This window comes from Pimephales promelas, chromosome 17 (assembly GCF_988280905.1).
Source record: "Pimephales promelas chromosome 17, fPimPro1.hap1.1, whole genome shotgun sequence".
Taxonomy (NCBI): Eukaryota; Metazoa; Chordata; class Actinopteri; order Cypriniformes; family Leuciscidae; genus Pimephales; species Pimephales promelas.
The window spans coordinates 6,782,901-6,803,383 of NC_142785.1; the positions used below are offsets into that span (position 1 = coordinate 6,782,901).

General features: G+C 38.3%; 1 protein-coding gene across 1 annotated transcript in view; it reads left to right on the forward strand.

The window, feature by feature from the left end:
* Positions 1–2,749: 2,749 nt before the first annotated feature.
* Positions 2,750–20,483, forward strand: part of cpped1 (calcineurin like phosphoesterase domain containing 1) — a 47,254-nt gene continuing 29,520 nt past the window's right edge. The window contains exons 1-2 of the mRNA XM_039685462.2: positions 2,750–2,963; positions 9,078–9,296. Of these exons, the coding sequence (XP_039541396.1) occupies positions 2,900–2,963; positions 9,078–9,296 (283 nt within the window). The 5' untranslated portion in view covers positions 2,750–2,899. The remainder of the gene's footprint in view (positions 2,964–9,077; positions 9,297–20,483) is intronic.

Consider the following 20,483-nt stretch of genomic DNA (forward strand, 5'->3'; position numbering starts at 1 on the left):
TGTGAAATCCTGCATTTTCTTCACTACAGGATGGATGAGGGGAGCCTTCCATCCACTCTGAAAGTGTATGACGTCGTTATTGCCCCTTTTTATCCCAACGTTGACGGGCAGTCTATTGGTATACATGCATTGGTGATCAGGTTCCTCAAAGGAGCCAGGAGGTTATGCCCTGAATGGGCCATCTTCGGTCATCTTTCACCGTGGCATTTGGTTTTGGATGCGTTGTTGCGCCCGCCTTTTGAGGTTTCTGTCAAAACGTCTCTGCTCCTCGCATTTGCATCAGCAAAGCAAGTTGGGGATTTACAGGCCTTCTCTTTGAGTGAAGATTGTATTCGCTTTGGGCCGGGAAACTGTAATGTGACGATCAGGCCGAGGCCGCGCAGATTGTTTCACTGCATCCTCTGAGCCATCAACTTCTCAGGCTTTGGATGCTCAGAGTGCTGTGTGTCCGGTCAGAGTGCTCCGGGATCGCTCGGCCGCTTTCTGACAATCGCACCAGCTGTTTGTGTGATTTGGTGGATGCAACAAGGGTAATCAGACCAGCTGTTTGTGTGCTTTGGTAGATGCAACAAGAGACGGGTGTTCTCAAAACAGAGGCTTGCTCACTAGATTCTGGACACTATTGTTTTGGCTTATGATTGCCTTTGGCAGGAATGCCCCCTTAACATCAATGCCCATTTGACAAGGGTGATTTCCTCTTCATGGGCCTGGACTCAGGGAATGTCTATTCAGGATTTATGTCTTGCAGCTGGCTGGTCTTCTCAGAACACCTTTGCCAGATTTTACAAGTTGGATATCCTCGGTGGTGTCTTGGGTGCTCTGGTGAGCTGATTTGTGTTTACATATCATTTTATGTGGGCAACTCTGCGCTAAGCTCATGAGTTTTTCTATATGCTGATTGTGTAGGTTTTAATTGTTGTCACCGCTGTGCGTTGACCTTCACATACTGTTGTGAGCGAGCGATTGGTCTGTTTTGGCGTATCAGAGCTTGGTTGTTCGCTATTGGCTAACCTTAGCCTATCTTGCTTGCTTGCTTTCTGGGGAGGCAGTGTTGGTATTGGGTATGTTGTCAGTGGAGTGTTAGGCTTCACTGTGGGATTTTATACAGTTCCTATATATGCCATTCATAATGTCGAAGTTCCGTAGCCTTGATAGGGAACGAGAAAACCTTTCGTAACCTTGGTACCCTGAGAGGCAAGAAACGAGACATTACGCTCGCCGCCGCGTTTGCTACTTATTTAAGAGTTTGTTCGATTCTGATGAATATTGACGCTGCATCTGCTTTTATACTGCAACGTGTTCTGTGTTTGCTTATTTGCGTCAATTGGCCAGCTTGGCTGGCGTTAGCCTATAAGGTTTCAGCAGAAGTGGAGTAGGAAACGAGTTCCCATATACAACATTCATAATGTCTCGTTCCTTGCCTCTCAGGGAATTGCCTCTCAGGGAACTGAGGTTACGAAAGTAACTGAAGAGGTTCTCCGTGTTTGAAGGGGTTCAAAGCGGACGCATTTCAATAGTCATTATGTAACTGCACCACAATTTGCTTAATTCATACAGTTACGAAGTACTAAACTGAACTGCAACCAGGTAGCCCAGGTAGCCTACACATTAAATGTAGACACACAATGCTGATGTTGTTAACTTTAACAATTTGAGAAACAATGTCAACGTATAATTTGCACGGTTTGACGTCATATCATGAGCGATTGCATATTTAATCAGTGCGATTTACTGCAATTCTTTTTACCCCTTTGTTGGCCAGAAGAAAAATGCATGTTATTGCTCAGACGATATTTTCCAGTGAAAATTCTTATGTTATTCATACTTTCAAAAAGTAATATCTGTGATTCTAAATCACACCGGCACTGCGACTGACAGTCGCACCTGAGACAGGTCTCTCTGTAGGCAAGGGCGTGGTTAGCTGGTGCCTACTTACATCACAGGGCACCACAACTAACAATAGGTTCAAAAAATTCAACTGCAGTAGCCACCGTTCAACCTGAAGAGGGCAGCACTCAGACGTTTTTACACCATATATTGTAGAATTAAAAAATGTTACCCAAATGTCCAAATTCGATGAACAGCAATAATAAAGCTCCAGTCTTACAGATACAAAAAAAACGTTGGTTTAGGGTTTACCCTTTAATGAAATTTATTTTGCAAATATTTTGCATACCTGTAACTAAAGCAGGTATGCAACATATGGTATAAAACAAACACCATATTTATTTTTATTCAGTTTGCACATTTTCGAGTTGTAAAAAAAAAAAAAACAATCTAAAAAAAATATTTCTGATTAAACTATATACCTGAAAAGGTCACAGTTATGGTCACAGTTATGTGGTTTTGAAATATGTGGCAAAGCAAATAAAATGCAAAAACTATTACTTCTGAAAAAGTTTTTTTAAATTGTATTTTATTTATCTTCCCAGAAAAGTTATAAAAAAAAAACAAAATTTATTTATTTTCCAAATGAGAAATAAAAGCCCAATGTGACATGAAACATAAAAAAATATATCATAAATGCCCAATGTGACATAAATGTAACATTACAGATCTTTGACAAGGAGTGGTTGTATTTAATATATAAGTGTCCATATATAGGCTAAGTGTCGTTTTCCTTGTCTTTGTCTGAAAATATATCCAAAATGAGCATTAGAGAGCCGGTTTTCGAGTAAGATTGTGTTTTTCTCATAGACTGTAAAGAGGAGTCCGAACATTCTCAGGCATTGCTAATACATCCCCAAACGCATCGATTCAAGAACGCAGCTCACTGTTATTAAGTAACCAATGCTTTTATCTGGTTTAGCAACGAACGCCCTCATTTTATTACCAAACAGAAAACCGAAACGTCATCGTAGGAAATCCAGATTGAACATTTTATTGTCATATACTTTCAATGGCAGAGGACGAAAGTGTCTTTCTGAGGGCGAAGGATCGGAGTTATAAGGGACTGACAGAAGGTAACGTTATGGTTAGCTGAGGATAGCTAACGTCGATTTACATTATAGATGATGCAGTGAAACTTTTATTAAGACAGTATGTTTTGGTTTCTAGTCTTTGATATATTTTATAAGAACTGCAATCCAAGTTTATAATTCCTTAAAGGATTCTAGTCTTTTATATATTTTATAAGCACTGCAATCCAAGTTAGTTCCTTGTAAAGTCTTTGACAAGCACACTAACGTTACCACTTTGATAGCAGACCTTGCTTTCAGTAAGTATTCTGTCACAAATATCAAACCACCTTCAGAATGTGCAGAGATAGTTGCAGGTCAATTTAGTTAGAAACTGTAACATGTCACATGACATGTATTAACCAGCGTCGACCTAATATAGCTAAGTGGGTTAAAATGCGCTAAATCAGTGATTATCAACTTTTTCTTTTTTGCTTTTGCATTAGGAGGAAGCAGATTTAAACATATCAAACGTTTGTAGTAAACCAAAACCAACAATATTCAATTATTCACCTGAAAATGGAAAATATGTTTAAATAGCAGAAGTGCTACACGATTTCGAATATGCACCACAGTACCCATAGAGTTTGCAAGGACAAACCATCTTTGACAATAACTACAAATATACAGGTATGGTATTTTCCCTCTTAGAAAAGCCTGTTTATTTTGCAGTGAAATAAAATATTTAAGTACATTTAGCAACGTTTTTCCATATCAGAATAATAGACATGACTGTAATAATAAATCTGAAGTTTTTCTTGTATAAAGGGCTGCAGTGACAACATTTTTGTAGGCTAGCCTAACCCAGACGTTAGCGTCACCCTGGTTCCCTCTGTAATTTTTTCAGTTGGCTTTTAGGTTATTACAGAAAAGCTCTGTGACCAACAAAAGTTTATGACTCGTTCTTGTTTTGTTCTTCATCATAATCTTTGACAACTTTTATGCTTTTTTAAAGCTTAAATACTATCAGCAGAGGATAGGACTAAACGCCATAAACGTCAATGTCACCACCTGTAAGCACCAACGATGCTTTGTCTTTATTTAAAAAAATAAAATAAAATTCCCTGAATGTTTGAGTTAGCATAGTTCATGATTAAAAAATTAAAATATCTTGACCTTGTGTTAACCACAGACTTTATTTCAGGTGTTTAATCAAAAACCCATTGACTTTGACGATAAGAACCGGAGGTTATTTCTGGGTTTTGGACTTCCAAAATACATAATTCCTGAAGCAATCTATTGCTACCACTAATGTTGGTAGTGCCGAGATCAAAAGTGCATTTTGGGTGTTGGACGTTTTTGCCAATAGGGATTGCCACAGCCATTTCTCTCTAGTTTTCTCTAGTCATATAGCTTCTTTAAATCTTTTTCACCATTCTTGCCAGTGGTGAATTCCCAAGTCCAAATTAACCATGACTTAATGACTCGTAAATGTACACATTGATAGCCTAAGGCACGAAACAAGAGGTTTGTGTGAGAAAATGAACAATATTTATATCATTTTTACCTCCAAGTGGTCTAGGTCAAACAGATAAGAACGGTTTGACCTAAAAATATCAAAATTGAAACCACTGTGGAAACAGTGAGGTAAGCTAAAACATACTAAAAATTAATTTCAAAGTGAACTTTCCCTTTAACTTTGCGATGAAATAGATATATTCCATTTTGTGACACAGTGCAGTACAAGAAAAAAAATGTGGCGTGTGACATTTTGATTAAAATGAAGAGGCCAAATAAAACAATGGGATTAGATGCATAGGTAAATTGTTCACAATAATATCATTAAAATGCATTTAGAAAATAGATTTTATGCAGACTTTCAATCTTTGGTTTTGGTGTATTTCAGTAAGAGTTTCAAGTGTTTTCTGTCCCTGTGTGGTTTCTCTGCTCTCTGTTTATGTAAATCCAGTCTGAAATCTTCAGACTAATTTCTTGCTTATTCTTTACTTTGCTCTGGCAGTGTTGACATCTGCAACTTTTTTTCTTTTCTTTTTTTTTAATGTGAAAAACCTACAGCAGTGGCTGTTAGTGGATGCTGTGAGTTGAGTTCATTTTAATGCTTTATCACAGGAGGCTTTTATCTTGACTTATGATTAGGTTAGCAGTATTTGAAGGCTCTGGGAGTCATCTGAGATATCCCTCTGATTTATGTTTGCTGAAAGAGGCTTGTGCTTATCGGCTGTCATGGCAGCTTTGTCTGCTCCTCTCAATTCATGTTGTTAAAAGTTGCCTGAAAATAGTTTCCAGTCTTTGGGGACTGTACATGAAAGCATTAGACAACAAACAAGATTCCAGGCAGCAGATGGTAGATTTTAAATGGTCAGATATCATGTGTTTTTATTATATTTATTTCTTTTAACCAAGTTTTGTGCTTTCCCAAAGTGATGCTCGGAGCATAGCAAACGAAAGACAAAACGAATGGATTGAAACAACTTGGCCTGCCCATAGAGATTTGCGGTGAAACTTCATGCAGCATTACTAATAACACACTACACAATCTTGTCCAACTCCCAAATGAATGACTCTTACGAACTGGTTCTTGTAGTGAATCAAAAACATCCTCCGCAACTAGTGTAGTCCGATTCACTCCCCAGGGAATGACTCTAATGAGCCAGTTTTTTTAGTGATTAAAAAATATACTGCACAATGTACCAATGTAGTCCGACTCTCCAATGAATGACTCAGTTATATAAAGTGATTCTGTTTAGTGAATCAAAAACATAGAGCACAGCCAGTGTCATTTGACTCTCCAATGAATGACGGTTATGAGCCAGTTTTTTTCAGTGAATTTAAAACACATACTACACAATCTTGTCCAACTCCCAAATAAATGACTCTTATGAACTGGTTCTTGTAGTGAATCAAAAACGTGCACCGCAACTAGTGTAGCCTAGCCACTGAATAGATTATGCTTATGAGCAGGTTCTTTTTAGGGAATCAACAACAAAGAGCAACTAGTGTAGTCTGATTCACTCCCCAAGGAATGACTCTAATGAGCCAGTTTTTTTAGTGATTAAAAAATATACTGCACAATGTACCAATGTAGTCCGACTCTCCAATGAATGACTCAGTTATATAAAGTGATTCTGTTTAGTGAATCAAAAACATAGAGCACAGCCAGTGTCATTTGACTCTCCAATGAATGACTGTTATGAGCCAGTTCTTTTTAGTGAATTTAACGCATACTACACAATCTTGTCCAACTCCCAAATAAATGACTCTTATGAACTGGTTCTTGAAGTGAATCAAAAACATAAACCACAACTAGTGTAGCCTAGCCACTGAATAGATTATGCTTATGAGCAGGTTCTTTTTAGGGAATCAACAACAAAGAGCAACTAGTGTAGTCCGATTCACTCCCCAGGGAATGACTCTAATGAGCCAGTTATTTTTAGTGATTCAAAAACAGAGAGCAACTAGTGTAGTCCGATTCACTCCACAGGGAATGACTCTAATGAGCCAGTTATTTTTAGTGATTCAAAAACAGAGAGCAACTAGTGTAGTCCGATTCACTCCACAGGGAATGACTCTAATGAGCCAGTTATTTTTAGTGATTCAAAAACAGAGAGCAACTAGTGTAGTCCGATTCACTCCCCAGTGAATGACTCTAATGAGCCAGTTATTTTTAGTGATTCAAAAACAGAGAGCAACTAGTGTAGTCCGATTCACTCCACAGGGAATGACTCTAATGAGCCAGTTATTTTTAGTGATTCAAAAACAGAGAGCAACTAGTGTAGTCCGATTCACTCCACAGGGAATGACTCTAATGAGCCAGTTATTTTTAGTGATTCAAAAACAGAGAGCAACTAGTGTAGTCCGATTCACTCCCCAGTGAATGACTCTAATGAGCCAGTTATTTTTAGTGATTCAAAAACAGAGAGCAACTAGTGTAGTCCGATTCACTCCCCAGTGAATGACATGACTCTAATGAGCCAGTTGTTTTTAGTGATTCAAAAATATACTGTGCAACCAGTGTAGTTCGACTCCAATGAATGACTCAGTTATATGAGGTGATTCTGTTTAGTGAATCAAAAACATAGAGCACAGCCAGTGTCATTTGACTCTCCAATGAATGAGCCAGTTCTTTTCAGTGAATTTAAAACACATACTACACAATCTTGTCCAACTCCCAAATAAATGACTCTTATGAACTGGTTCTTGTAGTGAATCAAAAACGTACACCGCAACTAGTGTAGCCTAGCCACTGAATAGATTATGCTTATGAGCAGGTTCTTTTTAGGGAATCAACAACAAAGAGCAACTAGTGTAGTCTGATTCACTCCCCAAGGAATGATTCTAATGAGCCAGTTATTTTTAGTGATTCAAAAATATACTGCGCAACCAGCGTAGTTCGACTCCAATGAATGACTCAGTTATATGAGGTGATTCTGTTTAGTGAATCAAAAACATAGAGCACAGCCAGTGTCATTTGACTCTCCAATGAATGACTGTTATGATCCAGTTCTTTTCAGTGAATTTAAAACACATACTACACAATCTTGTCCAACTCCCAAATAAATGACTCTTATGAACTGGTAGTGAATCAAAAACACCGGAACTAGTGTAGCCTAGCCACTGAATAGATGATGCTTGTTATGAGCAGGTTCTTTTTAGGGAATCAACAACAAAGAGCAACTAGTGTAGTCCGATTCACTCCCCAAGGAATGACTCTAATGAGCCAGTTATTTTTAGTGATTCAAAAACAGAGAGCAAACTAGTGTAGTCCGATTCACTCCACAGGGAATGACTCTAATGAGCCAGTTGTTTTTAGTGATTCAAAAATATACTGCGCAACCAGTGTAGTTCGACTCCAATGAATGACTCAGTTATATGAGGTGATTCTGTTTAGTGAATCAAAAACATAGAGCACAGCCAGTGTCATTTGACTCTCCAATGAATGACTGTTATGAGCCAGTTCTTTTCAGTGAATTTAAAACACATACTACACAATCTTGTCCAACTCCCAAATAAATGACTCTTATGAACTGGTAGTGAATCAAAAACACCGGAACTAGTAGCCTAGCCACTGAATAGATGATGCTTATGAGCAGGTTCTTTTTAGGGAATCAACAACAAAGAGCAACTAGTGTAGTCCGATTCACTCCCCAAGGAATGACTCTAATGAGCCAGTTATTTTTAGTGATTCAAAAACAGAGAGCAACTAGTGTAGTCCGATTCACTCCCCAGGGAATGACTCTAATGAGCCAGTTATTTTTAGTGATTCAAAAACAGAGAGCAACTAGTGTAGTCCGATTCACTCCCCAGGGAATGACATGACTCTAAGGAGCCAGTTATTTTTAGTGATTCAAAAATATACTGCGCAACCAGTGTAGTTCGACTCCAATGAATGCCTCAGTTATTTGAGGTGATTCTGTTTAGTGAATCAAAAACATAGAGCACAGCCAGTGTCATTTGACTCTCCAATGAATTACTCCAATGAGCCGGCTCTTTTTTGATTAATCAAACACACTCAAGTCACAATTAATTGTGAGACTTAAATCTTTCATTGTTCATTGTTTAATTGTTTCGTCTACACTGTTGCACTACAAGATATGACGATATGTAGCTAAAGATAAATCAGAATCATAAAACTCTTTTCCCTTCTTGGCTACACTGCCAGGATCAGGAACAGATTGAAATTCTGTCTTTTTCTTTTAGCTCTTGAGACGTGCTGCTCTGTCAATCTCTTCACAAATACTCGACATAAGTGAGTAGAGTGAAAAGCTAAGACAAGGATTGTATGATGTTCCCAGCTGGGGTATACTCTTCATTTATATTTTGACCAAGTTTTAATGCTGGAAGTCTCGCAAAGAATCATGGGTAAGAGCTGTGAAAGTTGATGTTTTTGTTTCCTTATAACACAAGGTGCCGTGAAGGTGTTATACCGCTGAAGTTTCTTTAAGACACATTGCAGGTGTTAGGGATGTGCCCTTAGCTGACTCTTTCACTTGAGAAAAGGATTTTTATAAATACTTTAAAACAGTTTGATAGTAAGCATCTTATGTAATGTTTAATTATGTAAAGCAGTGTATGCATTATACACAAACAGACCATTAATAATTTAGATTTTTACACTAGATAGTTTGTCAGCTTCATGTTATTTTCTCTTGTCCTACCCAGATGAACAGAAGGACTGGAGGGGGCCTTTTTATTTTATCCAGGCTGCAGACCCTCAGCTGGGTCTGATGAAGGCATGGAGGATTGGTGACTGTGATTCAGGAGGTGATGAGTGGTCTGAGGAGGTCCAGCTCACAAAGCAGGCAGTACAGGCCATCAATAAACTACAGCCCAGACCTCGCTTTATGATCCTGTGTGGAGACCTGGTCCATGCTATGCCCGGTAAGCCGTCTTTTCCACTGAAGTTGTTCTGATGGGATGCAAACAGATAGGTCTCTCCTGATATTTCAGATCACATCTTAGTGAAGTACTAAAGGGATAGTCCACCAAAAAAGGAAAATATACTCATTCTCTCATGCCGTTTAAAACCTGCGTGCATGTATTTTTTTTTAATGCGGAACAAAAAAAGAAGAATGTCGGTTACCTAAACGTTTAGCTATAATTTAGGCCCGTTGACTTCCATTGTAACTACTATTTGGTTACCAACATTCTTCAAACTATTTTCTTTTTGTGTTTTCATTTTTGAGTGGACTATCCCTAAACTAAACAGTCGGTTGGGGTTTAATGATGATAAATATACACTCACCTAAAGGATTATTAGGAACACCATACTGTGCTTGACCCCCTTTCACCCTTCTAATTCTACATGGCATTACATGTACATTATTGCATAGCATCTTGCAGTTGATGGAGATTTGTGGGATGCACATCCAGGCCACAAAGCTCCCGACCGTTCCACCACATCACAAAGATGCTCTATTGGGTTGAGATCTGGTGACTGTTGGCGCCATTTTAGGACAGTGAACTCATTGTCATGTTCAAGAAACCAATTTGAAATGTTTTAAGCTTTGTGACATGATGCATTATCCTACTGAAAGCAGCCATCAGAGGATGGTACATGGTGGCCATAAAGGGATGGACATGGTCAGAAACAATACTCAGGTAGACCGTGGCATTTAAACAATGCCCAATTGGCACTAAGGGGCCTAAAGTGTGCCAAGAAAACATCCCCCACACCATTACACCACCACCACCAGCCTGCACAGTGGTAACAAGGCATGATGGATCCATGTTCTCATTCTGTTTACACCAAATTCTGACTCCATCATCTGAATGACTCAACAGAAATCGAGACTCATCAGACCAGGCAACATTTTTTTCAGTCTTCAACTGTCCAATTATGGTGAGCTCTTGCAAATTGTAGCCTCTTTTTCCTATTTGTAGTGGAGATGAGTGGTACCCGGTGGGGTCTTCTGCTGTTGTAGCCCATCCGTCTCAAGGTAATGCTTTGCTAAATACCTCGGTTGTAACGAGTGGTTATTTCAGTCTTCTATCTGCTTGAATCAGTCGGCCCATTCTCCTCTGACCTCTAGCATCAACAAGGCATTTTCGCCCACAGGACTGCCGCATACTGGATGTTTTTCCCTTTTCACACCATTCTTTGTAAACCCTAGAAATGGTTGTGCGTGAAAATCCAAGTAACTGAGCAGATTGTGAAATTGGCCCGTCTGGCACCAACAACCATGCCACGCTCAAAATTGCTTAAATCACCTTTCTTTCCCATTCTGACATTCAGTTTGGAGTTGCAGGGAAGCATTTTCTCATCAATGGCAGGGAAAGGGTTAAGATTAATTTATTTTACAGTTATGATTGAAGAGGTAGGGTTTGTGCCGAGTATAGTCTCTTTTTCAAGTTCTTTATTCTTCTATCGTCTCTAATCTTTGAGATGGCTGTTATTATGAAATGGAGCTGTGGACCATCTGCATGAGCCGACAACTACCTGCAATCTCGACACATATCTAATTGCCTCAGCTCAAACTGCAAAGCACATAGGGAAATGAATAAATCACCTCCAAAGATCAGGCGGCAGTTATCCTGCACACATGAATGTGTCGACTGGAAGTCACCTGTGAAGGGGATGAGTGTGTTTATTCATTAGGTTTCATGTGTCAGGTGTTTGCGTTAATGTCTTGTGCTTGAGTGCCAGTATCAAAGCGGCAGTACATTTAAGCAGTCGTAAATGTTTGTCACCACATGAATTTAAATCACCCAAATGTTGACAGTAACTGTTTTTTTAATGGCTGACTTCTCAGATTATCCCCTTTCAGAATCTGAGGGAACTCTGGAGTGTCATATTTGCTTGGTTTAATATGAGCCCAGGTTTGTGGTTTCCCTGCTGAATGTAATTTATAGGTCAGGTTATGATAAGCTGCCTGTAAAGGCACAGCAATGGAAGAGACCTTTAAATGGTCTGGCGTCAACACCCATTAGTGTCAGGCCAGAAGAGCAGGCAGATGATGCCGTATGCATTACACACCATGTCCGTCATGCAGCCTGTCTGCTCTGCACGGGCTTCACCAGACCTATGCCACTTCCTCCTCACCAGTTCTTCATTGTTATTCGCTATGAAACAGAAGCTGTGATAGTCTTTTCTTCCCTTTTTTTGACATATTGTCTGAGTGAAACTGTCCGCTTTTTAAAGAGGAGAAAATGTAGGGATACTTAATTTGCTTCATGCGGAATTGGGGATTGTTGGATGATTGTGATTTGCTACTGCTGATTTGAGTGACAGGTTGTCCCGCCCTCACACCACGCCAGTAAACGTGTCATCAGAGATTAAAAGAGTTGTCGTTGCAAGTAGGAGGGGAAGTTATTTTGATTAAAGATTACGAGGGCGCATGAATAAATAAAATTATGTCTATGGATAAATCATTAATTATAAATACTGGAGTATTCCATAAAAAAACAAAGAAGACAACAAATGTCAGTTTCAATTTCATAGTGACTTAAAAGTCCTTGTAAAGTCAAAATTAAGTATGTGTTCTGAGTTTGTCACACCACAGAAAAATGTGTTATTAGCCACCCAGCCAAATATGAATGATAAAAAAAGCCAGCAAGTACATAAAATAAGCTATCAAAATCTTGAAAAAATGAGCAGTTATCTCTGTTCTCAAATGCTTGGGGCGTGTCCGCTGGCTGCGCTGAAACCACGCCCACTAGCGGGAAAGTTGTCGAAGGTGTTATGTGATACTGCTTTCGGGACGGGAGGACGAAGGCCGAGGCGGGAGCACTACAGAAGCGGGTGTTGGCAGTGATCCTCAGCTCTTCATCAAGGTTGGCTCTGCACAAAATTGATCCACCTCTTCTTGATGTGATCATTTTTAGGAAATTTAAATAAAGACACTGATCTGTTTTGCACATGATCGCATCAAGGTAGTAGCCTATGCATTTCCGTGTGTCGAAGGCATAGCTAGCTAGCAAACTGTAGACTGTAGTAACTAATAGTGCTGACAGTAACTCGCGATTGAGCGACAGATGCGAATGTGCTCTATTGTTAGGGGAGAGATCAGCCTCAGTGGCTTTAGTGCGTCATCAATTAGGGGTGTGTCCACGAGTTCAGGGGCTCCAGAGCATCATCGATAGGGCTGGGTATTGACACAAATTTCACAATTCGATTCGATTTCGATTCACAAGCTTGCAATTCGATTTGATTTCGATTCAATATTGATTATTTTGGATATCAGTTATAATAAATGGCAAATTTTCTCAAGAAAATCAAATCTCTTAACTAATGCTGTAAACTATGGGAGTCTAGTTGTAGCCTACTAGGCTTCATTAGCCTAATATGAAGGTAATAATGAACTGTTACTGTTTTGTAGCTATACAAACACTTAAATTACACTTTTTTAAAAAAATTTATAATAAGAAGATTATATAAAATATAAACATGTATATGGTGGCTGTCATAAAAAGCTTGCCAGATTTATTCAAATATGCATTAAATATTGAAGAACATTAAGATTATAATGCATATGTAATATGGTGTATATATTTAGCAAAATATATATATATAAATAACTCTCTAAAGTTATTTTTTCAAGATGACTAACGAGTTTATGTGGGTTTTCTGAGGTAAATATGACGATAAATGACATTGATAAGCTGTTTAACTGACATCTTTCCACGGTTGAAATGCTGATTGAGCGAATCAATGTGACATGATACGGATTTTGATAAGTTGTACTCTAACTTTTAACACACTTTCAGATGTTCATTCATGTTTATTTCACGCTGTGACTGGTATTATTAAGCCGGAAGAGAGATCAGCGCTGCTGCTTCTCTTGAGCTGCGCCAGAGCGATCTCACGCCACAGCGCCAAAACGCTATTTATGTTTTTGAATTTCTAAAGAAAATAGACATAATTTGAAAATCGAGACTTTGTTTCATATCAATAGTAAAAAACGACAAAGATTATTGCAATTTTTTGGATGCGCGCAGCCGCGATACAATGTTCCATTCATTCAAATGAAACAGGATGACTAATCAATTTTTGAGATTTAAGAATCGATATCGGTTCGTAAAAATGAGAATCGATTAATATCGAGAAATCGATATATATTACCCAGCCCTAGTCATCGAGCCCTGTTTTAGCCCCACCCAAAAATCCGTAAAATAGCAATGATGAAAAACTGTTTAACGGTCTAACTCCGCATTTCAGTTCTTCACAGTTCACAATCTTTGTAATATGTTTTAGCAATACATTTGTAACATTTATAATGTGTTTAGAATTTTTTTTTGTAGAATTGCCTTTACAGGGACTTTAAGTATAGCCTGGTTCAACCAGACTCTAGTTCATTTCATTTCCACATGGAGTCTGGAACCGCTCCACTGAGAAACGTTTTCTTCCTTGTAGGCGGGTTCACTATTAAAGTTCAAATCTATTGGATCTGCCCAAAGTCACTCACGATCTGCCATAGCCAATCGCTAACGGGGTGTCGTGAGTGACGTATGTCACGCGCCGAAATGGCTGGAAACAACAAGTCCGAATGATCAGAGGATTATGTTTACATTTACAATAGAATTTCAGTCAACGAGCGCCGCAGGTTTTGCTTACATCAACGTCATCTTTCTCAGCCACTCCCTCTATTCGCTGATTGGTCCAACAAAAAATTGATTTCTGGAAACCTAAGGATATGGAGCGATCCCAGACCTAGTTACTGAAGTAAAATGAAATTGACCGGAAGTGCGTAGGAGGGCGCAGCCAGGCTACTTTAAGTAGGCTTTAGTAGCAGAAGTTGGTGAAAGAGAAATCCCCCTCAAAGTCGTATTGATCTTTTCCTCACTATTGATGTTCAGTAAAAGAGTCCACTTTCCTTTGTACTAGGGCTGCATGATCTATTAAAAATAAAATCGCTATTGCGATATGGCTTAGTGTGATTGTAAAACCTCCATTGACGGTTAATTTTATCCACCATGATGGACTGCCATTGTAATGAAACATCAACAATGTTTATATTCCATTTCCTTCTTTATCGACCACCAGAAACTCTTTCTCTGACAATATTAGCTCTTGCCAATAAATGAAATAAACTTGTATAATGTCAGCTGTCTTACACCGCTTCGTTTAGAGACAGTTATGGATCAAACAGCTGGCAATTAATATATTGTGGCTGTGCTTGCGAATTTCATAAGCCTTGTGGTGGAAATATATCTAGGCCTATAACTTCTCCCAAACTACACTATTACTCATTTATTGTTAAACATCAAGTCAGATACATGTACTACAAACATTTCATATTTTCAAATTTAATACCATCACTGTAAAAAAAATATTGTTGGTTTAACTTAAAAAAATAATTAACCTGGTTGCCTTAAAATTTTAAGTTCATTGAAATGAAAAAATTGAGTTAATACAATGAAGGAGATTGATTTAATCATCAGAAACTCAAAATATTATGTTATCTGAACTACATCAGTTATGTAAGTTGTTTCGACAAAAGAAAAAATGTTGTGATTTACAAATCATGAAAATATTTTTTTACAGTAAAGCCAGTTTCTGCCTAAAAATCATTAAGCTAAAAAAAATGCTGGGTTGTTTCAACCCAAATGTGGGTCAAATATGGACAAACCCAAATGTTGGGGTAAAAATGCAATAAAAAAATGTTTACAGTTGAAAGTGAAAGTTGAAGTTGGGTTAACCCAATATTTGGGTTTGTCCATATTTTACCCAAATGTGGGTTCAAATTACCCAACATTATTTAGAGTGTTAAGATATAAATTCACAATTATGAGAAACAAAGTAACAATTATGTATTTTTTTTTTTTGTTTCAGGTGGAAACAAGCCCCAAATTAGTTTTTATTTAAATGACCACTTTACCCTATAGCCTAATATCCCTTTACTGAAGTTTCATTTTTACTCACCCAGCTGCTGCACTGCTGGATGAGATGTTCTTTCCTACCATGGTGTTAACAGTAGGTGCTGTTTTGGAACCTCTTGTAAACATCGCATAACCTAGAATTTGTGTCTTTTTTTAAGTTATGCGCATGGCTGGTTGCTGAATAAACTCAGTGCCACATTAAAAACAAACAAAAAAGCAAATAGTGGGGTAAAAAAAATGAGAGATAAATGAGATAAAATTTATGATTGCGCATCTGCACAATCATAAAATGTGTGTGTTTGTGTGATAAAGTGTATATGTGCAAGATATAGATCTCTGCTGTGTTGTTAGCGTTGCAGGCCCCTGGCAGAGTCCTCATTAAGTGTCTGGATAGCTTGGGTGCGGGAGCTCCTCCGGAACCTCTCAGTATTGACCCCAAGGCTTTGCTGGGCTTTTTCTGACTGCAGCAATGAGAAGAGGCTGCTGTTTGGATGGCAGGGATCCGTAATGATTTTGTTGGCCTCAGTCTCGCTCTGCGTGGTGTGTTTATCCTGCAGGTTGGGCAGTGAACTCTCAGTGATGCATTCAGAGTCAGACCATAACACCTTGCGCAGGTCCTGTGTGGTGCAACTCGCATAGTAGAGAGCAATGCTATCTGACAGGAGGCTGTCGGGCACCTGTAAAAGAACACCTGTATCTTGGGGGCCATCCTTATCTTATCCTGGGAATTGAGGCGTTGCTGTATCTTCCTTATCGCTTTTTTCTTCTTCTTTCGACTCGCATGAACCTGAAGCATTCATCCTTGTTTTGTACGTGTTTGAGTGCTGGAGGCTTGCTGTTTGTTTTTGATTGTGGGATTGCAGCTCCTATGCGCATTCTACTATATTTTTCAGTAGTGAAATATTTCAATGTGATATTTGTGAAATTTTTCCTCACATATATGTCATTCCAACCTCTATTGACCAACTTTATTCTGTGAAACGCAAAAGGTTTTTCTCACACAGTGAAAGTGAATGGTGACCAGGGACTGAAAATGACCAAAGATAAAAAAGAAGGTATGCCAATTTATAATATATATTTTCTAAAACCTTGATTTTGGTTTGTTTAAGCTACAAATTGTTAAATCAAACCGTTATTCACACACACACACACACATTTAACACAGGTTCAAATCTTTAGGATCGTTCTTGTGCATCAATTTAAAGTGACATTTTTGTTCTTTGTCCTCAGTGTCGTCATAATTTTGAGCTTGGGACTTCCGTTTGGTCTCAGTTTAAAGAAGACAAATAGCATTTTATTTTTGAAGTAAAAAAAAAAAACAGTTATAGATGTTTAAGTTTATGAAAATGATTTATGAACATTATTTTATATAAAATATATATTTTACTAAACATGTTGAACTCTAAAACTGCTGGAAAATCAAAGCCATAAATCTAAACAAGTTGTGTTCCAAATTTGAGGTTGAGTATCTCAAAAACAAGCTTTTTTATTTTTATTTTTTTATTTTTTCACACCGCCGTCGGTGTATGAATGTGTGTGTGAATGGGTGAATGTGAGCCAATATGTAAAGCGCTTTGGTGGCCATTAGGTCTATGAAAGCGCTATATAAATGCTGTCCATTTAGCATTTACCATTTTTTTTGTAAGATTTGGGGGCATTTATACACACAGTGGTTGAATTTGTGATTTGCAGTGGAGGATAGTTTTTTTTTTCTTTCAAATACACACACACACACACAATATGTTTATTACACACATACAACCTACACTCTGACATCCATACCAACACATACACAATTATCGCTGCATAATTTATCCAGTTCGCTCTATAAAATGTAGAAGCAGAAAATACAAACCCAATTCCATAAAAGTTGGGACACTGTACAAATTGTGAATAAAAACAGAATGCAATGATGTGGAAGTTTCAAATTTCAATATTATATTTAGAATACAACATAGATGACATATCAAATGTTGAAAGTGAGACATTTTGAATTGCCATGCCAAATATTGCCTCCTTTTGGATTTCATGAGAGCTACAAATTCCAAAAAAGTTGGGACAGGTAGCAATAAGAGGCCAGAAAAGTTAAATGTACATATAAGGAACAGCTGGAGGACCAATTTCCAACTTATTAGGTCAATTGGCAACATGATTGGGTATAAAAAGAGCCTCTCAGAGTGGCAGTGTCTCTCAGAAGTCAAGATGGGCAGAGGATCACCAATTCCCCCAATGCTGAGGCAAAAAATAGTGGAGCAATATCAGAAAGGAGTTTCTCAGAGAAAAATTGCAAAGAGTTTGAAGTTATCATCATCAACAGTGCATAATATCATCCAAAGATTCAGAGAATCTGGAACAATCTCTGTGCGTAAGGGTCAAGGCCGGAAAACCATACTGAATGCCCATGATCTTCGGGCCCTTAGACGGCACTGCATCACACACAGGAATGCTACTGTAATGGAAATCGCAACATGGGCTCAAGAATACTTCCAGAAAACATTGTCAGTGAACACAATCCACCGTGCCATTCACCGTTGCCGGCTAAAGCTCTTTAGGTCAAAAAAGAAGCCATATCTAAACGGGAACCAGAAGCGCAGGCGTTTTCTCTGGGCCAAGGCTCATTTAAAGTGGACTCTAGCAAATTGGAAAACTGTTCTGTGGTCAGACGAATCAAAATTTGAAGTTCTTTTTGGAAAACTGGGACGCCATGTCATCCGGCCTAAAGAGGACAAGGACAACCCAAGTTGTTATCAGCGCTCAGTTCAGAAGCCTGCATCTCTGATGGTATGGGGTTGCATGAGTGCGTGTGGCATGGGCAGCTTACACATCTGGAAAGGCACCATCAATGCTGAAAGGTATATCCAAGTTCTAGAACAACATATGCTCCCATCCAGACATCGTCTCTTTCAGGGAAGACCTTGTATTTTCCAACAAGACAATGCCAAACCACATACTGCATCAATTACAACATCAAGGCTGCGTAGAAGAAGGATCCGGGTACTGAAATGGCCAGCCTGCAGTCCAGATCTTTCACCCATAGAAAACATTTGGCGCATCATAAAGAGGAAGATGCAACAAAGAAGACCTAAGACAGTTGAGCAGCTAGAAGCCTTTATTAGACAAGAATGGGACAACATTCCTATTCCTAAACTTGAGCAACTTGTCTCCTCAGTCCCCAGACGTTTGCAGACTGTTATTAAAAGAAGAGGGGATGCCACACCGTGGTAAAAATGGCCTTGTCCCAACTTTTTTGAGATGTGTTGATGCCATGAAATTTAAAATCAACTTATTTTTCCCTTAAAATTATGCATTTTCTCAGTTTAAACATTTGATATGTCATCTATGTTGTATTCTAAATATAATATTGAAATTTGAAACTTCCACATCATTGCATTCTGTTTTTATTCACAATTTGTACAGTGTCCCAACTTTTATGGAATTGGGTTTGTAGTAATAAAGCTAGACTTTGCTTTATAGGCTAAACCTGATAAAACGGCACCATCTAGTAAAACATAGTAACAATTTACATTTTGAATCCTTGCTAACAGAATGAAAGCCTATTAACAAAGACTGCATGATTTTACAGTTTTTATAGTACATAGTGTAAAATAGATGTATTAAAGGAAATGGAGGTGAAATAGGAAAATTCTAATACAAATATATACTTCTGCCAATATGCAGTAACACAAAATGTGGATTTTTTTTAAAAAAAGTAATTTTCTTTAGCTCACCAAGACTGCATTTACATGATTAAAAACAGAAAAAAAACATAAAAACAGTAATATTGTGAAATAAATTACAATAAAAAAACTGTTTCCATTGTAATACATTATCCTTCATATGATCATTCTTATATGCTGATTTAATGCTCAAACAATGCTCAACAATATTGATGATAATCTTATTATTATGGATGTACGACTAAATATTTTCTTTGGATTTTTGTTTGTATTCTATGATAAATAGAAAATTAACAGTTTTTGTTTGAAATTGTTAGAAATCTGTCACTGTTGATCAATTTAATGCATCATTGCTGAATAAAAGTAAAAACTTACTGATCCCAAACATTTGAATGCTAGTGAATATTCATGTAGGTCATGTCGAGATGTGTCATGCCATAATTAACATCAGTGATGCCAAGGGAATTTATTTACATGTCTTATAACCATCAGAATAATTTAATGATAATTTTCAAATAATAATCATTTCATTTTTAAAATGGACTTGTCATTTTTTAGAGCTTGACAGTTTGACAGCTGGTCACCATCCACGGTTTTTGGTGAACTATTCCTTTGCATCACCTTTGTGTCATTGCATTGGCAATCTCGGGTTTTGAACAGCCCCTGTCAGTCAACATTACCTTCATTAGACACGTGCTGTGATCTCTTCAAGCCTCATTGGTGACCAAATCTGTTTCTATTTCGGCACTCTACCTCCTGTGTTCTGCCGTCCGTAATGAACAGTGAGCGGCAGCATGTTGGACAAGCAATGTTCCGCACGATAATTGAAGAGCTGCCCGTGATATCGACAGAGAACCCTTGTGAGCTTTCCGGTTCAAGGAGTTCTCCTGGCTAGCTGCAGGAGAGATCATCGAGGGAGGTGATTAGATTTTGAGAGCACTGAACCTGATGCTTTCCTTATGGGGACTATAAAAACATTTGCCTTGCACCTGTAGCCTTGTGAGTGCTGTGGTAGGGGACATTGCAGAAGGTGAGGCAGAGGATTTCTCTTCCTTCTGTTTCTCCTTCCACATAAGTTAGGCTTTTAATTGCTGTTGAAAGCGGATAAAAGTGAAGTTCTCTGAGGAGCAGCTGCACATCAATGGGCTGACCAGAGGGAAATCAGCTCTGAAAGAGCCCTCTCTTCTCTGTATGTTTAGCTGATAGAGATCTCTTCTGGGAAAGATTTTAATAGGTTTCTGTGGGATTTGGCACTGCTGGGAGAAGGGGGACCTGTTGAGTTTGAATGTTACATAATTCTAAAAGAAAGTCGAATTGAAGCTCAGATTCAGATATTGATCACATGGTGAGACTAGTAATTGACCTATTCGCACCGAGAGCACAGAAAAAAAGAAGTTGCTTTATCTCTGTATGGACCCATCAGACACACACTAATTAATCATCACATACAAAGGTTTATGAAACTCCAAAACTAACATCCCAAAGGAACTGAACAACAGGGCTGAAACAGTGTCATGTTACAGGGCTGATAAGGAGGTTTTAAGACCAGACAATGAGGCCCCGTCCACACTAC